We start from the raw sequence: 21415 nt of genomic DNA, 5'->3' as shown, positions 1-21415 counted from the left end.
CGTGCGTGATGAACATGGACATTGCTGTGGTGGGGAGGGGGGCGGGGAGAGGCAAGAAGGGAAGAATAGGGGCCGGGAGCAGCAGCCTTTGATGTGCCGGCCGGCCGTGCAGTGAATAATTAGGGGAGGAGAAATGTCGGCTGGGGGAAGCTTGAGATGCCTGAGGAGGCTGGTGGCTTTGATGTGCACGCGCTTTTTGCCAATGCGCTTGCGCATTGAGCTTGTTTTTCTCGGGCACCGCAACGAATCGCCGAGATGGTTAAGCTCTGTTTAAGCCACAATATAGCTCGCCAGCTATGCGCAAGCGCATCAGCAGGCGAGCCCTAAAAACTACCATTTATGTTTCTGCCTTCTCGCATTGCGAGAAAGCAGAAGTGCCTCTGTGCCTGGTTGGGGCGGGCAGGTGAGCGGTCCTGCCTGAGGGCAGGGGGGAGTGGCTTGCCCACTGTTGTTGGTACTGATTGTTTGGTCGGCCCTGGAGCCGACCAAACAGTTAGTACCCACAACAGTGGGTAAGCCACTCCCTCCCTGCCCTTGGGCAGGACCGCCCACTCTCCCTTTTTAGGCCGAGACTGGCTTAGGCTGCGCTTGCGAAGTATCGCGGGCGAGATTTTATGTCTTCTAGTATGGAGCTTAAACAAGCCAGCTCTTCTCCATTGGCTGGCTTCCTAAACGGCGGCCAGCCATTGGAGAAGAGCTTTGTCTGTAACTTTAAGCCCCGTCGGTTTCGGATTGAGGGGCGTGTTTTTTCCTGTTCTTTCTCTCCTCTTCCCATTGGCTGGAATGTAAACAACAACAAGTCAAAACACGCCCATTGTTTACATTCCAGCCAATGGGAAGAGGAGAGAAAGAAAACACGCCCCAGTCTGAAATTGACGGGGTGTTTCTCCGAGGTATGTTTTCTTTTAATTGTTTTACTATTCCCCACCCGCGACCCCCCCTCCCTCCCTTGAGCATGCCGGCCGCCTCTGCTATGTATTTGGGGTTGACTACTGTAGTCCGAATACTCCGCCGATGGATCTGAATAGATTGCCCGGCTTGCAGAAGCTTTTGTTCGTGTAGTGGAAGTAATTCCTTTTTAATCCCACCGCGAGTCATTTAAATGAATTCTGCCACATTCTATTATTATCCATATTAAGTAACTTTTTACACATTTGATGCCCCCTGCTAGTTTGTAGCCACAGTGTAAAGTGTTTGTGGATACACGTTTGTGCCTAAAAGAATGTTTTAAATGTGCTTTACCAATGTAAAATGGATAGAAGAGCCGGCAGTGATTTAATAAAAAGTCATAAATATGCTTCCTGCAGGCATGCATTTGTGTCTGCTATTTATTGTTCCTGCCCCTGCTCTGACTCATGCAGCACTTCAGCCGGAGCCCGTCTTGGCAAGGCAGCAGCAGCGAGAAGAAAATTGGCGTGACGCAGCAAGTTTACTGCCTACATCAGGCTCTGTGAAAAGGACTGGGCGGGAAACAATGTTCTGAATTTTAATCAAGAATTAGCGGCAGAGCATTGGTCCAGACAGTGGAAATGTGATGCGATTATATAGCGAGGGTGAGGGTCAATGCACCAGCAATCGGTTGACCAGATGAGTGACTCCAAAAAAGGCCATTCTCATGACCGAGTAATCAAATTTGCACGTGGATGTTTAACAGTGGAGTTATGTGTTAGTGTTCTAAAGTAGAGTGCTTTCAGTATTTATTTAAACAATCGAGCTTCCTTAATTATTAACTATTTTTCTTGTTACTCTGTGTTCGTATGTTTTTTTTGTGCAGTTTTTTATCTAGCACGAAATCTTGGAGCGCTTTACACGAGCACATTGCCTGCACGAACTCAAGATACATTACACAAGTCGGATGATGATGCTGTTTTTATGGGTTTTTCTTCCTAGTATGAAGATGTTGGCTTGCCTTAATTGCCGTGTGCATGATGATGAAGTACTACCTGGCTAATCACTCAGCTGTCACGAGTGGCCTGCTGGGAAGGGGAGGGGTGGGGGGCCATGACAAATGGCTTATGTTGGATGTGAAATGGCTTGCATTTTACTACTTGCGTTTGGAAGTGATCAACACACTGGTTTGTGCTGAAAGCAGCCGCTTCCAAACCCCAGCAGTAAAATTCAAGCTAGTAATCAGGGTATAAACTAAAACCAGCAAAACATACCTGGTAACAAATTCCAATCCACGGATGGCACAGCGTGTAATTGTGTTAAGCATCATCATTATACAAGGCATAAACTGAATTTCAGAGCCATGTACACCTCATACACACACACATTATACAGAGACAATGGCATACGTGTGTAAATCATTGCATAGGGAATGTTACATAAAACAAACTTGGACTACATGGTGCAGGTGTCACATGTCATCCATATTGGTAGGCAGTATAGTTTAAGACTGGTTGTTTGCTCTGGAGCAGCACAAACATATAATTTAAAACCAGTTGTAACACCATGGTTGTGTTGACTATACAAAAAAGAATTAATTTCTAGCCAAATGCACAATTTTTCGCACCATTAGGATAATGAATGACTGGAGAGAAAAAATCATAACGCTCTAACCTGTGCCTTGCAATTTTTATGCAGCTCTCTGATGACAGTTACTAGCTCTATCCACTAACTTAGGCTTGTAACTTTTAAACTGCAAGTAACAAAAGCATGACTCTAAAAAAAGCAGTAATCCACTGAACTATTTACATTATGTGACCTTTTTGTGATCTGCATGCTATATGTTCTTTGCAGTAGGTATATTATCGCTCTGCACATTACTACCATTGCCTTGGAGTCTGTTCCAGAATGGGGAAGTGCAATGTACTAACTACACTTTCACAATTGCTTTATTAACCTTCTTGCTTTCTCAAATTTGCTTGAAAATGCACCATTTGCCCAATCTTTTAAAAACAATTTCTCGGGGGAGATCCTCCCCAAACCCCCTTATGTCGCTCGGGCTTGCTCTCTGCGCTCGCTGGCTGTGGTACACTCAGGCATCACTTTTACGGCTCACCACTTTCAAATGTCACCAGCCGCCACTGATTTTACATATGAAATTCCATACATAATCCTTGACATCTTGAGGTCGTAGCTGCTGGCATTTCATATTTCGATTTGCACATTCCAGTCATTCATAGCAGCTTTCAAAATAGACTTCACAAGTAATATCAAGGTAAAGAAAATATATTTATTGCTCCTTTAGCCAAGAAGCCCTTCCTCTGCTTCCCACGTGCTGTGTTTAAACTCGATTGCTGCTTCGCAGTGACGTAACAAGGTGCACGTGAGCCCTTATGTTAGCAAGGTTCAATGGTAGCCGGGGTGTGTGTGACGCAGGCCCTTGTGGTATTAACACCATTCAGGGGGCCCATTTCAACACAAGGCCTTTAAATATACGTGACATATGAGAGGCAGGGAGTCCCCATCATTTCTTGTTACTCCACTGGCTGGTAGAGTAGTAAAACATATGCTTAATTGGGGTGCAGTGGAACCCTCACACTCCTGTCTCAGGTCTTTAGTGTACTTGGTCTGTTGAAGGCACGCACACCTTGTCCTTGCTCACAGCTCTACTCTAGCGAGCCTGCTTCATTTATAGACTATTACTGTGTCTATTGAAGGATCCTAGAAGAGACACCATCCTGCCACTTTCATTGTTTCTGCGGCCAGTGTCACTAAGTGCTTGAAAGATAAGCTATGTGAGTGCTACAAAGGAACTTTTAATGATCATGTTAATCTGAACTGCAGTGATGTGACTGGTTATAGATGCTACTAGACAGCCTGAGACATAAATCGAAAAGCATAAAGTTCATACCATGTCAGTACAAATATATATGCCCAATAAAACGTGGTATGTAGAACAAGTATGCTCAGGCTTCTTTCTACAGTGCAGGCGTCAAATTCCATATTTTTACCATAGTGCAGACTTAATAACTTGGAATATCAATACTTACTGTCTCACAGATTCATGCTGCAATCACTTTACACAGGAAACTACGGAGTCCCTACTCTTAAGGCGTATTTATTGACATTTATCTCGCAGAATGGATTTAAGTCCATGTGCTCATGTTACCAATGTTTGTTTATTAAGTGCTGTACATGATCAAACTGTATGGTAAGAGCCGTATATACAGACCTGTGCCCAGTAGTAGGCTCATTGTTACTATAATTGAGGGAGGAAAAGGGCCATCATGAAGCAGCCTTGCTGCTCTTAAAACATAGACCCTTCCCACATTCAAAAATGCTTCTTCCTCAATACTCACGACTAAACAAGCATTTGCAATGCAATAGGTCACACATTACTGAAAGTTTGAGCTATTGGCATTTTTAAATAATAATACAACGCCGAGAGCTCAAACTTTCAGCAATGCAAGACCTATTGCATTGCAAATGCTTGTTTTTATTGCTTTGGTTGTGATTATTTCATATCCTATTCTACTGAGACTAAACCTAATGCAATATTTCAGTTTGCCAGCTGTAATCCTGTATCTTTTGAACATTCTCCTGATATGCATATATACTGGACTGATTATTAATTGGCACATACACTACTTAACTTCAATTACTGATTCCTGGTCCTTGTGGGCCCAAATGGACTTCAAGAAAGTTGCATTGTTTAATTATTGCTAACTCCCTTTGCATCTCAGTCAATTTAAAAAGATTCATCAGATGAGCACTTGTAAATCACGCACATGTGTGCTCTCAGAACTAATACAAAAAACAGTGTTCTCTTCATACTTGGTGTGGGTCTCCTTCTGACGGATAATACAACGCCAACTTTTTCCATAACTGTGACTTTCACAATATCTCACAAAGGAGTATTCTCCTCCTCAGTTTCTCATCCTGCACAAGTGCTGAAAATCACTGTACAATCTAGTTAGTTGCTACTCAATGGCCTTCTAACTGTAAACTAACAAAGAATAACCTTTTTTAATGAGAACAGGATGACTCTGGTGCCTGAAACAGAAAATGTGTTATGCACCGCAAGCAAAAATACAACGTCCATTTAAAAAAATTGAGTAAGGCACCTAGGCCTACTTACAATAATGTCAAGATGCACACATGCTAACTAAAGTTAATAAAAACATGTGGTTCATTCAGTTTACTAAGCCTACATATAAAAACGTGTAGAATAATGCCTTAAATAATGTGTGCAATATTGAATAGGTCATGTGTAAATCATGCGTGCAGTGGTTATGCAGGTACAGATTAACATGTCATGACCAATAGCACTGTCATGCAAATTAGAACCAGCCACAAAAATAACACCATTTGTGTAGTTTTTTTAATCTGGCCCAATCACCACTGTCATAAATGGATGACACTATCAGAATTCACGTATGTGAATATGCTTGTTCAGACCGCATCATCACCACAATAGGTAGCACAAAAGGCAATGTCAGCACATTTGACTGCATAGCCCAGTTGTTTTTAAATCTGCATACACTGGTTTGTTCCTTCACATGGGTGCAGATTTACAAATTTTAGGAATTCACAAAGCTTTCCCCAATAGTACGCATGGACACAAACACCAGAGGCACATTTTCAGGAGAACTCGTGGAAATTGTTTTGCGAGTTCCTTCTTTTGTGCATGCAAACAGCTTTCTGCATGTACAATTGTACATAGACTACAATGGTGCAGGCAACGATGCTTTCACAAGAGTACAATTGCCCTTTTTTCTATTTTTTCCCTTTAAAATTGATAATATTTGGCCAGATGGTAACTCTTTTCCGTACACTTCCTACAGTTTGGGGAAATGTCATTGCCCATTCTCACCCTAGAAACTGATTTATCCTGCCTTGTGGTCCGGAAAACAAACATACTTGTTTGTGGGTAATCACAAACTTTCAAAGTATTACTGCCCTGAAACACCCACTCCCTGCCCTTTGGAATGGGTTTACACACACAAAAATCTACATGGGGTAAATTTTCTGGCAAATGTAAAATCATGTTTTGTGAATAATAATATAGGCTAGACTCATAAATAATAATATTAAATAATAATAATTCATTGTTAAAAATTACTTTCAGAATTGACCCTTTATTGATTGGAAACCGAATACAAAGATACTAAAGCCTACAGAAACCAGAACAAACAAAAATAGGAGTGCCATTTAGAGTTCTAGAGGTTATGCACAGTGAGAAACGTGTATACATCCTGCCTAGACACCATAGTTAAATAAGAAACAAAATGTAGTGAAAGTGATGTGTTTTCATATTGCTAATCTGTTCTTGTTGCTTTCTATACACAGGGAGTATCATCACTTCCTCTGGGATATGGATCCCAGTATGGATTAATGGTGAGTGGCCACTGGCTGTAAACGTTTTTTACGTCTATTAATTTATGATGCTGCATTTGGTGGCTAAGTCATTCTCTATTGATCAGCATATTCCTTTGCTTTGTGCTGGTGGTCTTGTGCCCCTCTGAAACCTTATACTTAATATGGCGTATGCACGTAATGGTGAATATATTGGTATTTACAATGCAATCAGAGATGAGAATCGAGACCTCATATATTTACCTATTTATTTGTTAATTTTGTATTTTTTGTAAAGGTTAGCTATACCAGACAGGTGTCAATGCACTGTGCAAAGTGACAAGAATAGAAATGCAAAACACCCTTGAAAGGAACCAGCACATGAAATATCAAGTAAAAACAAAAAGAAAACTCTGGTTAGATAGCATCATCCTCAAAAATAAGCGCTATTAGTATATGTTTCAGGATTCACCTGGAGTAAATTGACTGCAGCAGCCCAGGAGGGACAGTATTAACAAAATAAGGAATAACATACAGAGTAGCTGAACTGAGAGAACTAGGGCGTTCTAGGGAGTAAAGTTAAAGGTAGAGTCGGTTAGAGGGTGAGGAGGTGCAAAGCAAACAATGTGGGATGGGTGAGATGCGAGAACAGCAACAATTCAAGAGAAAAGGGAGGTAGATTCGGTGAGATTAGAAAATGAGGTAAACCTCAGGTATGTAGGCCCTTGTTCACTGTAAGAGGTCCCAGGAAGAGAGAGTCAAGGAATGCATGGCTTGGATGCTGTAACTGGACCAGGTAGGGTTTAAATAGATAGCAGAACGTTTTCAGGGCACCTGGTAGGAGCAAGGGCGAATCACTCTTAACACGTTGTGTGCTATAAAAGCATCAGTTCATCAAATCTGGTGTAACTATATTATACTTGAAAATGGAATGTTCTGGTGACATTCTTATATTTCTGTAAAATACTTTATATAAACCTTGTAAGCAGTAATTTGTGTAAGATTCCTAATAAAACATTGACAACGCGGTCAGTGAGATGTGTACTCAGAAGCACTAATGACATTCAGGGAGAAAAAGTAGGGATTCCTGCTGTTATTGGTCAAATTACTGACCGTTAATACTCCCCACTCCAACCCAGTCATTCTCTTCACAGTCTTTACACTGTGAAGTGAGTTGTCACCCTCAAAACATCAATAAAGTTTTCTCTGGTTCCTAAAAACAATATTGATAGTTGTAACTTCTTTCAGGTTACTCCAAATCTCAGATGGTACTTGTTTAATACATTTGCTTTACTGCAACATCTCTTCTGGTTATCTGCATTCCTTTCTTCCGGCACTCATCTGGCATGTACCAGAGTTAGATCTCACAGGGAGGGAAAGCAGGGCTGTGTTGAGAAAGGCTAGCCTCAGAGAAATTAAACATACCAGAACCAATTTGAAGGCTACCGCCATGTCCATCTTTCTTGATTCATTTCTTACGAGCTGAAGATCTGCAGATGATTGACATCACAACATATATATTCCAAAAACACTGGGACAAAAATTTTAAGGGACAGTTTGCTAATGAGAGATAATCGGGAATAAGTCTTAAACATTTGAATGGGATCTACATGCTGTCAAAATGCCTTTAAGAAAGACAGACTTCTGTCTGGGTTTGGTCTTGATCACAGCTAGTTTGGAAAAAGTTTTGTAGTGAGATAATATCAACTGATAAGATCTATGTGTGCATGTCCCTGAACACTCAACAGTGGCTAGAAATATGCAAGTCCCTTTAAAAAACATAGATGCGGTTACAGAATCGTACACACCGATTCCATTTAACAGCATATCTCTGGGTAACTATGGGAATTAAATATAGAAAACCATTGCAAAGATTCCTACTATTCACCTGATCTACAGGGAACATACAGGTATGTTTACGGTAAAGGCAGCATATATGTAATTTGTGGAAAATGTCCTAATTCACTTACAGAACCCTAATCGGCAGGATTAAATTGGGTTGTAAGATCAGATAAATATTTGAAGGACTCCCCTTCCAAAGCTGACCCATGGTCATAATGCCATGCTGTTGCATCATAAACTGACCTAAGGCAATAATGCCATGCTGTCACCTCAGTCACCTCATTCAGCCTTAAATGTTTTTAGAAGATTAACATTAGATCCAGTCAGTGTCTTTTAATGTATTTTAGAAAAGGCACACCTCCACATAATGTCTGACCAAAAATGCTCAAGATGTCCATATACAACAATTTAGTATTCTTAAACATATAAACTATTGAACATTAAGACCATCAAGCAAAAGCAGATCAATTAAATGTGCCGGCCAATTGCTTTTCACCAGACCAGCCTGTCTATATACCCTGTATATCACTTAATTAAATTGTAGCTCTGGAAGGGACCAACCCTTATTACTTCTTTTACTTTAGATGGGTGTGCCCATTTCCATGCTCCTTTAATGTGCTTCTACCTCTATATTAAATCAGAATAAATGCAGATTGGAAGAGATCTAAAGGGCTACGGGTTAGCTATGGGCATTAGGCTCAGATTACTACGCCAGGATACAGACAAACATATTTTACATGAGTTGGCACTTCCTCCAAAAGAGCCTCATAATTCAATCGAAGATTGAGTTAATAATCTGAAAATGCCCGATGGTTGTTTGTCAGAATATCAAGCACTAACTAATGGCTACAAAAATATCATAGCCATAATTCTGACTACCAAAATACCTTCAAGCTAAGTATATAGGTAAGTATACATTTATTTATATATTCCCCACAACACAGTCAAGACCAATAAACTCCCCACCCAAGCTAGAGCAGAGACCCACAAGTGTTCCAAAAATATCTCAGAGCCATACACAAGTTCAACAATTCTTGGTATCCATCTTTAATGGGATTACCAGGGGCTCCAGTAATCAGTTTCTGGAACTACCCATCAAGGCTTTGCCCCACAGAAGTGTCCCAAAGGGTTACCACATTTTCCTGTAAGGTACCCATGGCTGATCTTTGGATAACATGCTTGAGCAGCAAGGCCTCACTTTTGGAAAAGTGGAAGTTGTATGGGTTTCACAATTTAAACAAATTTACAATCAAAATATAGAAAAGCCCAAACCAAGTTTAGTTAAAGAGTGATACCCTATATTATTCAGAAGCAAAGGCAATCCAAATTGTATAAGAGGCCCAGAGTGCTTATTCAGCAAAATCTGTCTGAATGAAATAAACTGTGTGGCAAGTCATGTGTTTGAAACACATACAAGATTAATCGATAGTAAGAGTCACCTTAAATTGTTGAACCTGTGTTCAAATAGGTAGTGGCACTCAGCAGGCAGCAGACACAATGTATCATGTTGAATCTTTTGCAGAAGCCATGAATCTGGACATGACTGGATTGAAATGTGTACGTTCATGGGAATTCGAATCAGGGTGTAAAAGGCAAACTATTTTCGGTAGCCAGTGCAAGGGCTCAACCTTCTGATGTGTTTTCAGGTCTTCTGGGTGCTGAAGATGTTTCGAACTTGATGGAATATTCCAAAGTATTTTAAATTGTCTGCCTCACTGGTACTGGCCAATATTCCTAACAGTAGCCAAGGCCATACCACATTGTGGGGACTGGTAGGCTCTTTCCAACACCCTGAGCTCAGCCCGCTTGTAGCTGAAAGCCTCCAAGGGCTTTTGTGCTTCTAAAGTCCAACTTTGTAGGGAAAAGTCCCTTTGGGTGAGAGCTTCTTCCAGGTCTCAAGAACCCTCTCTCTCTTTAATATTCCCAGGTACCTGATACAGGTAACACCTACAACTCAGTGCCATCACTCCTGCACTGCAGGTGAATATACGTGGTCTCAACTCTCTTCTCACACACAGCGATCTAGAGGAAGATCCATTTAATAACAAACGCCCAGCCCCACACTACAGATGTTAGAAATTGCACTTATCATTGCTTTCTTTAGGAGTCCTGGCAATTCACTAATAGGCTCATTTAATGGAGTAACACTCTTAGTAGGTCCCAGTTTCATCATATCAACCGGTGTCATGTAGTTCCTACAAATCTATATAGCATCTGCACATTTAGACACCATAAACTAAGGGATTGGTGTCCAGACTGATTCCAGACACCCCCAAAGGAAATGTTAGTCTATAGACCAGCTAGCTCACAGTGCCACTATAAGCCCTCAACCTAACCAAGGAGTAATTAGTTTCTGGCAACTATCGAACATGACAACCCTGACCCCTCAGAGATCGTGGAAACAGTACAGTACTTTTCGCTCAGCCACTCATGCTCACTTTGTCTCAGAGAAATACACAGAATAAACGGTGGGGATGTTTTCAATAAGTATTTATTGAACCAGCATCATTCTAGTATAAAATATGTGTGCTGCAATAATCATTAGACAAAAACAGATATATACGATTACAAGCACCAACAGAGTAAATAGTAGATAGAATCCTGCCATGGTGCTAAAACAGTGAATATATGCAAGCATATAGATACATGGCAGTAATCATGAATACGATGCAAACCCTAACTAGATGTACCTAAGTGCAACGATCATGTATGAAGGTGTATAGCCAAGAATCTCCCTAGGATAGAGCCAACCCCATTACCGTAAGTGAGAGAACAAACAACCCCGTCTTGGTCTCAATTTGGACACCCCACAAGGGATGTCAGACCACTGCTTGCTGGAGTGGTTCTGTTCAGGGACTTTAGCATCTCGTCTCAGTGTGTCAGCATGAAAGCTTCCCTCTGGTTTGCCCAGCGGAGAGGTGATACTTATATACCCAAAACCCTTAGGGGTTCTACCTCGATGTGTCATTGCTCTGTGGGCATGTCGGCCAAGGATGATGATACTGGTGACCCTTGTACAGAGGTATTATGCAGATGATGGTAATCCTGCTGTGTTACTAAGAATCCTCATGCATAATAAATAAGGCTAGTGTTCATAGAAAACCACATGACATTTATTCGGCACCTAACTAGGTTAAAGGTCAGCGCCAGAACCGTTATGTGGAGCAAGGTATGACAAATGTGGATAAAAGGTTGGATTAGTCATGAGAGTCCAATGGTTCTATTGTCAGCACATTCAAGTGGAGCAAACACTACATTATCAGAATACTTGTAGAAATGCATAAACCTGTGTTGCACTGGGCCCGGTGTGAGTGCCCCTAAGATACAGAGAAGGGACACTCCAGGATTTCTACCCTTGCAGTCCTCAAATGTATCTCTGGAGTTCCTTGGTCTCTGATGCTGCAATTATATGAAAACCCTTGCCTGTTTGACTGCAAACTCCTTTTGGCTCCTTGGTGACTCCGGTACTACTTGAGGCATCCTGCAGATAGGCTTAAACTACTTTGACCTTGCTCATTGTGCCCTTTGCCTGGGGTCTTCTCCTCACCATCACTGGACAAATTGTACTCCCCTTCTTCCAAGTCAAGACACCCTAGCACAGCTTCTTCCAGAGTCTGAGACTTGTTAGTAGACCAAGTACCTGGTCAAGCATATCTTTGTGAAGGTGGAGACTGGGCCTACTCCTCAAAATCCACCTAAACACAAGTTACTGGCTGAAGCTCACTAGTATTAATCATACATTAGGGAAACTGTGGGAAGTTATAGGCAGCCAAAGAATCTCTCATATCTAGATCTCTGACTAGCGAAGATATAGTCTAGCAGTTCTGGCTGGACTATTCCTCCTCTGAGGATACCAAAACCGATTTGCATACTGTTGGTCCTTGTCAGTAGTGGCACAGACGAGATAATACAATGGGACTGTGTGTGCCCATTGTAACTACTAGTCTTCAAACTATTTTTAAGGATTTCCTTTTATCGCTTTTTTGCTGTCGGAATATCCTTAAGTGGGTCTTGTAGGCCAAGGTGTGTGTCCTTAACTTGCTGTACCTACGACTCAAGCTGCAACCCACCGATTAGGCCAAGAAGGTCTGAGGTTACTTGAGTTCCTAGTCAGAGGGGATATGTCATGGAAGTGCAGACTGGACTTTCCCTCTTGGGGCAAGGATAAGACGGATTCGCATGTGGTGTTTGATCCCTGTCTGCAGCCATTGCTGTTGCATTCTGCAGATTCTGATTTGTATCTCCTACAGAAATAAATAGGTAACAAGAAAACTGAGTGCTTAATTAGTGTTGTAAAAATTCATGCTTCATTTCCACTTAGCATTTAGCCCCTCTGAAGTGGAAATCGTATTAAAGATGGATAAAGCAATTTGGCGTCAATGCCTATTCAATCCATAGTTGCTTCTTGGCGAGAGTACTTCTACTGTGTGATGGAAATCTTCAGCCTTCACACCCATTCAATGCATGCTTTCCTTGTATGGCCATTCCAAAATTGACCTCCCACAGTAATGAAATATAAATACCATTGTACTTTATCACATTTCTCTAGGCCTAAGACAAGGCACATGTATACGGTTCCAAATCACTCCATGTACACTGAACACCATATATTTAGTCCTGGAGTTTCTTTTTATAAATCTTCTTTAGGGGTCGCCTGCAACAATGCATGCACTGCATGTACTTACTGCATGCACACACACTTGCGAGAGATTTTGTATACAGGGGGCTTATAGTGAAGGACTGGACTTTTAACAGTACCAGCGGTGCCAGGGAACAACACCTATAACCTTCATGGGATACCTGTTTCGGCGCACAAATTACAGAGACACGGGATACTTCCTTCGGCGTCAAAGATCAGCGTTTATTACTGCAGGGAGGCAAAAGTCACAAGAAGTACAACAGTGTGTAGGTTCTGAGAGTCTGCTTCAAATTCCTTATGTAGGTCGCTCTCTTTTATACAGAATGTTGCCATTGCATAACATGTGGACAAAAGATTACAATCCGGTTCCCACAGTAGACTTCAAAAAGGGTCGCTTTCATGTGTTCAGAATCCCGGAACATCTTTATAAATAGGCATGCCCGTTCCCAACTGTAAAAGTACATCTTCCCACCATTAGGCACACCCATTAGTGTTGTAAATGACCAAGAAGGAGAGACAAGAGCAGCTGCAAGGAAGTCAGACACGTGTAGAGAAAAGAGTGTGGGGGTAATATCGGAAGCATGATCGCGAGATCAAAAGAGTTGGATCCATTGCCTGTAAGGCTGTCACAATAGACCGGTACAATCAGATTACCCTCAAGCTGTGCCATCTGCCTTTGCTGTGTCATTCCTCCGGCCATAAAGACGCATGAAAGGAATATGCGTCTTCCGCAAGGCTTGGGAACTAGAGGGTCAAGGGGCGAACAGTTACCTGCTCGCTGACTACATGAGGGCAAGAAACAAAATGGATGCCGTATCTAAAATGGAACCCGAGGGTTCAGATGAAGAACACGTAATATTAGACGAACCCTGGCAGGTAGTGTAGCGAAAATTCGCACACTTGCCGAACTCGTCTTTTGCGGTTCGTAGATACCAAACTCGTCTATATTCGGTAATGCCCAGAACATCGTAATAATTTTTACGGAACCTCAGACGGTCCTTTTGCCCTCATGTAGGCAAGCACTAGTCGGAATCATAATCGATTTCGATACTCATCAGATCATCCAGATGTTGTTGATACATTATTCTATCCTTCAATGCCTCCTTGGTGACAATGGGCTGTCTTATACACGTCGTAGCGCAAAGGCCACATAAGGCAGGACCACATTGCACACAAAGACAACATGAGAACAGAAATGTCACAACAATCCCTATGATCATCAGAATCTTCCAACCCCAAGTCGATATCAGACCCCAAAACCATCCCAGAAGCGTCCAATTTCCTTCGTCCACGTGTATGGACTCCGAAATTTTGTGCAACTTAGAGATGGCTTGATAAACCGTTGGAGCGTTATCAGGTATGAATATGCAGCAGCTCGAATGGATGACTTTACAAACCCCACCTCTATCTGCTAGAACGATATCTAGAACCATACGGTTCTGCAACGTCATCAGTCTATCCGCTTGGAGCTCGGCTGTCAAATTACCAAGGGCATTTGCAGTTATGTTGGCAGTTGATTCTACTACACGAGTTAACTGTCTCAGGTTCCTGCTATTAACCATCGGTCCCCAGAACGGTAGGAAACCCTTAAAGAAGTCTCCCGCCTCTTGTCCGGAAGTATCTTCTTTACTAATCACACCTCTTACAATTCTATTTCTGTGATAATCAGAGGCCACAGTGAAAGTGGGAGGCAATAGATTCGCAATATAGCAGGTACCCGAAAAGTCATGAGGTAACCACGTATAGGCTCGATCATAACATACAAAGTAGGTACCCTTGGCAGGCAGGAAAACAGGGGAAGAGAGCGTCGGTAAGACATACGTCTCGGTACAAGCACTCTCCCCAAACTGAGCTCTCGGATTTCGACCAAGACCTTTCAAGCAGAAATTACCAAGGTGAGGTACAATCCATATCGGTGGCGAGCTTTTAAGCTGCCTCTCACCTACTGATAAGCTGTACTCAGCTTCACTTAGTTCCTTATATGCTCGCACCTCTTCCTCTGGGATGAGCGATGCGTCAAAAATATCTCTATCTAAGTCTGCAATAGCTCTCGCCAGAGTCTTGTGGTACGGGCCAGGACCAGAGTTTGCTGAGCGTGGTTCTCGATGGGGGTAGGAATCTAGTGCGCTACGGAACATGGTTTGTAATGCTCGAGCTGACCCTTGTGCACTATAAGGCAGAACTAAGTACGGAATACCCTTATCCATGGTATGTGGCATTAATCCACACACCCAACAGTTGGTAGTGTTTACCACTAACTGATGCTGATGCAGGAGTTGAATAAAAGAGTTGTTTCTGAATTCTGCACGTCTGATTTGTTCGTGTTGAGGCAGAGGATAAAAGGAATGTGGAGAAACAGTAGAAACGACATATTGATCATGAGATGGAAGAGTAGGTGTAGCAGAAGACAATAAGAACTGAGACCCATAATATATTCCTCCTACCAATAGCATAGATATGGTGAGAAACAGTATGATTACTTGTGAGAAAAACCATTTTGTATGACATATTTTCTGCAATGTAGATCTTTGCGCCAACATTTCTTCTCTTTTCGACAGCTCAGACAATGATGATTCCATCCCCTAACGACCGTCCGCGACGTTCTTGACGCACTTAGTTCTGAGTAGCGGTTATCAATTCCCAGGAGTTCCCAGAAATTGATAATAGAAACCAACCTTGTGTCGATAGCTGCTAAACAGAAGGAAGTACCCGCACGGCCTTACGGTCAACCTGGATGGTAGGTTCTAGCTAGATAATGTTCTTGGCTGTACGAAAAAGAAAAAAGATACACAATATATATAATGTCCACTGTTTTCAGAGTAACGTAGAACCTATAAACAAAAAAATCTTTTTATTTATGGCTTGTTCGTGGTTGAAGAAAATATCGGCTACTTCCAGGGTGAGTCTGATCTTCAAACAATGGATTGGACGGCACAGGAGTGTTCAATTGTTCAGGCAATTGTTCGACAGTCAAATTTTCCAAGGTTGACGTGGAGGAAATTGTTTGAGAGGAGTCAGCAACGGTGTCAGATACAAGCCGAGCTTCGCTGAATGGAACAAAACGTGGTGGAGTGTCGGTCTCAGATGAAGAAAGACCTCTTCTCATCCAGGTGTCCGACGGCAGAGGAAGCGGGACTCTTTTGGTGTGGGTAGCGTGTACCCAGTTCCGGCGTCCGTGTAGTCGAACCGCCGTCCTCGTAGCCAGCTGTACCTGAAACGGGCCCACAAATCTTGGTTCAAGGTTTCGTTTTCGTCCGTAGTTTCTGACGAGGATCCAGTCTCCTGGTTGGAGCCGATGACCAGGACCCTCTGTTTGTGATGGCAGAGCCTCAAAGACCTGTTGGTGAATCAAACTCAATTTAGCAGTCAGATCATAGAGATAATCGATCAACATAGGGTATTCAATTCTATCAAACTCCTTAGGTCTTGGGACTCCCCATACATTAGCAGGACGGCCGAACACAATCTCATATGGGCTGAGCCCTACTCAAGAGTGTACAGTTGCCCTGGTCGACAGGAGAGCCAGAGGCAAAGCGTCGGGAAAAGATAAACCAGTTGTTGCCTGAATTTTAGCCAATTTCAGTTTTAGAGTGCCATTATATCCCTCCACCAAGCCTGCTGATTGTGGATGGTTTGCACTATGAAATTATTGTACTATCCCTAAACCGCGACACACACTCTTCATCACACTCCCAACAAACTCACTTCCGTTGTCCGACCATACGACCCGAGGCATTCCGTAGCGGGGAAAATACTCTTTGAGCAAAAATTTTTGCCGTGGATAAAGCCGTATTATCCTTAAGGGGGTAGGCCTCAATCCACCTTGAGAATGCACACACCACAACCAACACATACTTCAAGTTATTACATCGGTCCATGTGGATAAAGTCCAACTGGATAACTTCGAAAGGGTACGTAGGAGGGGCAAAATGGCCAGGTGGAGTGGGGGTGCCCTTACCAGGATTGTGCATCAAACACACCATACAATTTTTAACCACTCTCTCAGCACACTTAGTAATCCCATCATTCTTCCATACATGAGACAACAACTTGCATATACCTTTCGTGTTGATGTGCGCCATACCATGAGCCATTGTAACAACAGCGAGCACATACGCATCCGGTAACATCCATCTCTGTTTCTCTGATAGATCAACCCAACATCCATTCTCATCTAATCTTCCCGTGCTCTCTCTCCATTTAGTCCTTTCCATCTCAGTGGCTTCATTCTGTATTCCTTTCACGCTTTCAAATGTGTCTTTACACATACCAGTCTCTGTTGGCCATCTCACTGAGCTCGTAACATACATTCTGTTTGTCAAATCTTTAGCCGTCTCTTTAGCCGTTTCATCCGCAAACGCATTACCACGACCCACATCGTCCGTTACTTTCTGATGTGCGCTACATTTGACTATGGCCACTTGTTTAGGCAATGTGAGTGCATCTAAAAGATCATTTACAAGCTGACCATGTTGAATCTTCGTGCCATGCGACGTAAGGAATCCTCTCTCTCTCCATAATCGTCCAAAACTATGTGCCACACCAAACGCGTACTGGCTATCTGTAAACACATTCACCCGCTTATCTTTAGACAACACACACGCTCTCGTCAAAGCGATTAGTTCGGCAGCCTGAGCCGAATTCTGACTTAGTCTTTCGCTTTCCACAGTCGTTCTCAATGTAACTACAGCATACGCAGTCGTCACATCACCGTTCGGCAACTTGAAACAAGAACCATCCACATACAAAGTACCATCGGGATCTGTCAATGGAGTATCTTTTAGGTCAATACGACCCTTAGTTTCCTCCTCAGTTCTGAGATAGCAGTCATGTACTGCTTCACCATTTGATTCTGTGTCAATCGGCAGCAATGTTGCTGGATTCAACACATTACATCGTTTTATCCGTATGTGACTGGCCAGCAACGTCAACTCATATCCAGACAATCTTGCGCTCGTCAGATGTTGAGTTTTCGTTTGATTCAATAGAGTGTCAACTGCATGCGGAACCATTACCGTGAGCATATTATTCATGACTAAACCTGCGGACTGTCGAATGGACGCCGCAGCTGCCGCTGTTGCTCTTAAACAACTTGGCAAGGCTCTTGCTACTGGGTCTAAAGTCGAAGAAAAATAGGCACATGGGCGTTGCTTACCACCAAAAGGTTGTGTCAGGACACTCAACGCACAACCATCCCTCTCGTGAACGTATAGTGTAAATGGCTTACTGTAGTCAGGAGTGCCCAACACAGGAGCCGAACACAACGCATCACGTAATTCAGAAAAACTTTTCTGACACTCTTCAGTCCAAGGCAATGGGGATGAAACATCCTTGCACGTAAGGGCTATCAATGGTTTCGCCAACAGTGAAAAATTTGGAATCCATTGTCTGCAATAGGACGTAATACCTAAAAAGGCACGAACATCTCTCTGGGTTTTTGGCACAGTCATTCGGGTAATCGCTGCAATTCTCTCTGGGGTCAACCTTCTCCCTTCTCTTGACAATAAGTGACCTAGATAGGTAACTTCTTGACAACAATACTGTAGCTTTGAAGGCGATACCTTGTGGTGTAAGTTATGTAGAAAATGTAACAATGATACTGTAGCCGTTTTGCAAATAGCTTCTGTATCAGCTGCCACTAAAAGATCATCAACGTATTGAATCAAAGCTGCACCTTTAGGTAATACAAAGGCATCAAGTTGACCTTTAAGTGCTTGGCTGTAGATTGACGGACTCTCACAGTAGCCCTGTGGAGCGCGTTTTAACCTAAAACTGCGACCACCTAATGAGAATCCGAATAGGTCTCTGCTTTCCTCTGCAATTGGGATGCTAAAGAAAGCATTCTTTAGATCGATCACTGTGAACCAGGAGGCAGATGCCGGAATCATTGTTAGTAAAGCCGTAATGTCAGGAACTACAGGAAATTGTGGAACCACTATTTTGTTCACCTCTCTTAAGTCTATTACAAAACGATACACAGGAGGTTTAGTTGGGTCAGTTCGTTTTAGAATTGGCAATACAGGGCTATTACACACATTTCCACGAGTTTCTTCAACAACACCTTTTCCAATGAGATCATGAACGATTGCTAACAGCGCTCGTTCGCCCTCAAGAGAAATACGATATTGAGGTAAGCGCGGTAATCGCGCATTTGGTTTTAATTGAATCACATAGGGTGGAATGTCTAACAGGCCCACATCATTGGGACCTGTGGCCCATAAGGACGCAGGGAGGGAACTCAATTCCGGTGGGAATTTATCGACCGATAAATACATTGGAGAGATCACTCTCCGTCCCAATGTAAGCTCCACTCCTTCGGGGGAACAATACAATGTTGCATATAATCGTTTCAACAAATCCAGGCCCAAAAGATTTTCACCACAACCTGTAGATAGAATCAGTGGAGCCGTTAGCTCACGAGGACCAATCATAAGAGGCAAAGGACTAGAGACTGGGTTGCTAACAGGGGCGCCAGAGAATCCAACGGAAACGTTCGTTAAGCCAGACAAAGGTGCGCCAGGGAGTTTCGAATGCATGATGGAACTTTTCGTCGCACCAGTGTCTAACAGAAAAGGCTCAACTACACCCAATGTAGCCACTGCAACGTAAGGCCCACTCTGATCGACCGGAACTGACACTACTCCCTCTCTTTGTCGTTGGCTGTCCTAGTAATGGTCATTTACAACAGTCTCATGCTCTACGTAATAATCGTCCACATTATACTGTGCAGATCGGACTGACCCTGCATTTCGCTGGTCAAAACAATTATTTGCATCTGATTGATTTTGATAACGATCACTCTGATTGTGGGATGAACCACGACCTCTACCTCGTGATGCCTGTTGGGGACCACTACCACGATTTCCTCGTGCTGACACACCATTTAGGCGGTCCCGTAAGGCAAGACAATCATATTTTAGGTGTCCCTCTTTCTTACAATATGCGCACTGATTATACCCAAGGGAAGATCTATAATCAAAGTTGTCAGAACGCGGCTGTGTCCTATCGGGCTGTGCTCGTGGTCGATACTGCTGTTGTGAATCAGTTTGGTTTGATCGTGGAGGGTATGCTTGCTGTAACAAAACCTTCGTTTTTAGCTCCTTCGTTTTCTTCTCTACACGATCACTTTCTTCTTTTTCCCTATTCTCATAATACTGGGCCGTTGCTAGTATTTGTGCAGGGGTTGAAACTGCCCACGCACTCTCTGAATTTTTCAGTTTGTTGCTTAATTCAGGCAACAAATTCGACACAAATTTGTCAACAAATAACCGCTGGCCTCCCTCAGCGCCCATGTCCTGGCCGCTGTGGTCGACAAACGCTTCCTCAAACCTTGTAAAGAAATCCGAGACACTCTCGTCTTTCTTTTGCTTACAAGCTGATAACTTATCCCAGTTCACCTTCATCGCTGGCATGATAGTTTTCATGAGCGTAATGATTTTCTGCGGCAAGTCTAAGATTAGCTGGTCGGGCTTAGCCCCACCAACTTGTAATGCATCAGCCGCTAGCAGTGCAGCCCAATCACCCCCTAATTCAACTGCGTGATTGGCTTGACGAATTTTAGCCCAAACTGGTTGCGGTACAACATTGCCAAACAACATGTCGATGTCGGCAAGGTTCATAATAGAAGCTTCCACCAGTTGTGATAACTCCTTATAATAACCAGCCGGATTTTTACGCGGATCGGGTAAGGATTGCTTCACTTGCAAAACTTCCGATCGTTTCCATGGAAGATGTATCCATACCCTTCGAAAATGCGGTAGAACCACAGGGTTTGCATTAGGATCACCAGGCACCCACAGTGGCGGAACCTCTCTCATGGGATATTGACCAGGAACCGCTTTCCAATTCTCGGTGGTATCATCTGAGGACACCCGAGAATGTGCTGTGGATCTAAACGCTAATAAGCGTTCCACGGCACGTCGTACATCGTCTCCTATAATCATACCGTTCGAAAAGTGACTCTGAAGTTCAATTATGTCGGATGGTACATTATCTACATCATCATTATACCATTCTTCCCTCAAAAAGTTACACATCTCCTCAAACACGAATCTCTGCGTAGGCTCATTAAACTGAGAAAATGTATCAAAGACCACACGAGGAGTGTAATTAGCAGGATGTCTTATCCACCTATGTGCCATGGTTATTAATGTCTCTTTCTCCCTACCACTAGGGATCTGACTCCGTCTCTGAGGAGTTTCAGATGAATCAGACGAAAATAACGGACCAGAAAGAGGTGAATAAAGGGTAGCAACAGAGTTAGGAACACGCTTACGAACAGAAGGGGAAAGAAAAACAGGGGCAACAACACTGGAGGTGAAGGAAGGCATAGTAGGAACTGACAAGATAGTCGGAGTAGCAGAAACAACAGTCTGCGAAGGTACAGGTACAGGAGCAGTAGGAACAAGGACAGGAGGTGGAACAAACGTAGTGTTAACAACGGGCTGACCCGCAGCCGCTGGAGCAACAAGGGGAACTACAGGAGGAATAACAGGAGCAGCTACAGGAGCAGTAGCACCCTGCACATAAGGAGGTGGTGATTTCATCAAATATGATAACAAGGAATCCTCCTTTAAATCTTCTTCTTTTTTTTCTAGATTATTCGGTAAAACCGGGTAACATTTATCTATTTTCATATGATACAATCTAGTAGAGATTTCCATTTCCTTTTCTTCTTTGTCCTGTTTACAT

General features: G+C 42.9%; 1 protein-coding gene across 1 annotated transcript in view; it reads left to right on the top strand.

Moving 5' to 3' along the window:
* LOC144819658 (uncharacterized) overlaps window positions 1–21415 on the top strand; it is a 143408-nt gene that overhangs the window by 42787 nt on the left and 79206 nt on the right. Inside the window, exon 2 of the mRNA XM_078677466.1 lies at window positions 6238–6285. Coding sequence (XP_078533592.1) covers window positions 6238–6285 — 48 coding nt within the window. The remainder of the gene's footprint in view (window positions 1–6237; window positions 6286–21415) is intronic.

Source organism: Lissotriton helveticus, chromosome 2_1 (assembly GCF_964261635.1).
Source record: "Lissotriton helveticus chromosome 2_1, aLisHel1.1, whole genome shotgun sequence".
In the NCBI taxonomy this organism is placed as follows: Eukaryota; Metazoa; Chordata; class Amphibia; order Caudata; family Salamandridae; genus Lissotriton; species Lissotriton helveticus.
This window is presented reverse-complemented; position numbering and strand designations above follow the sequence as displayed.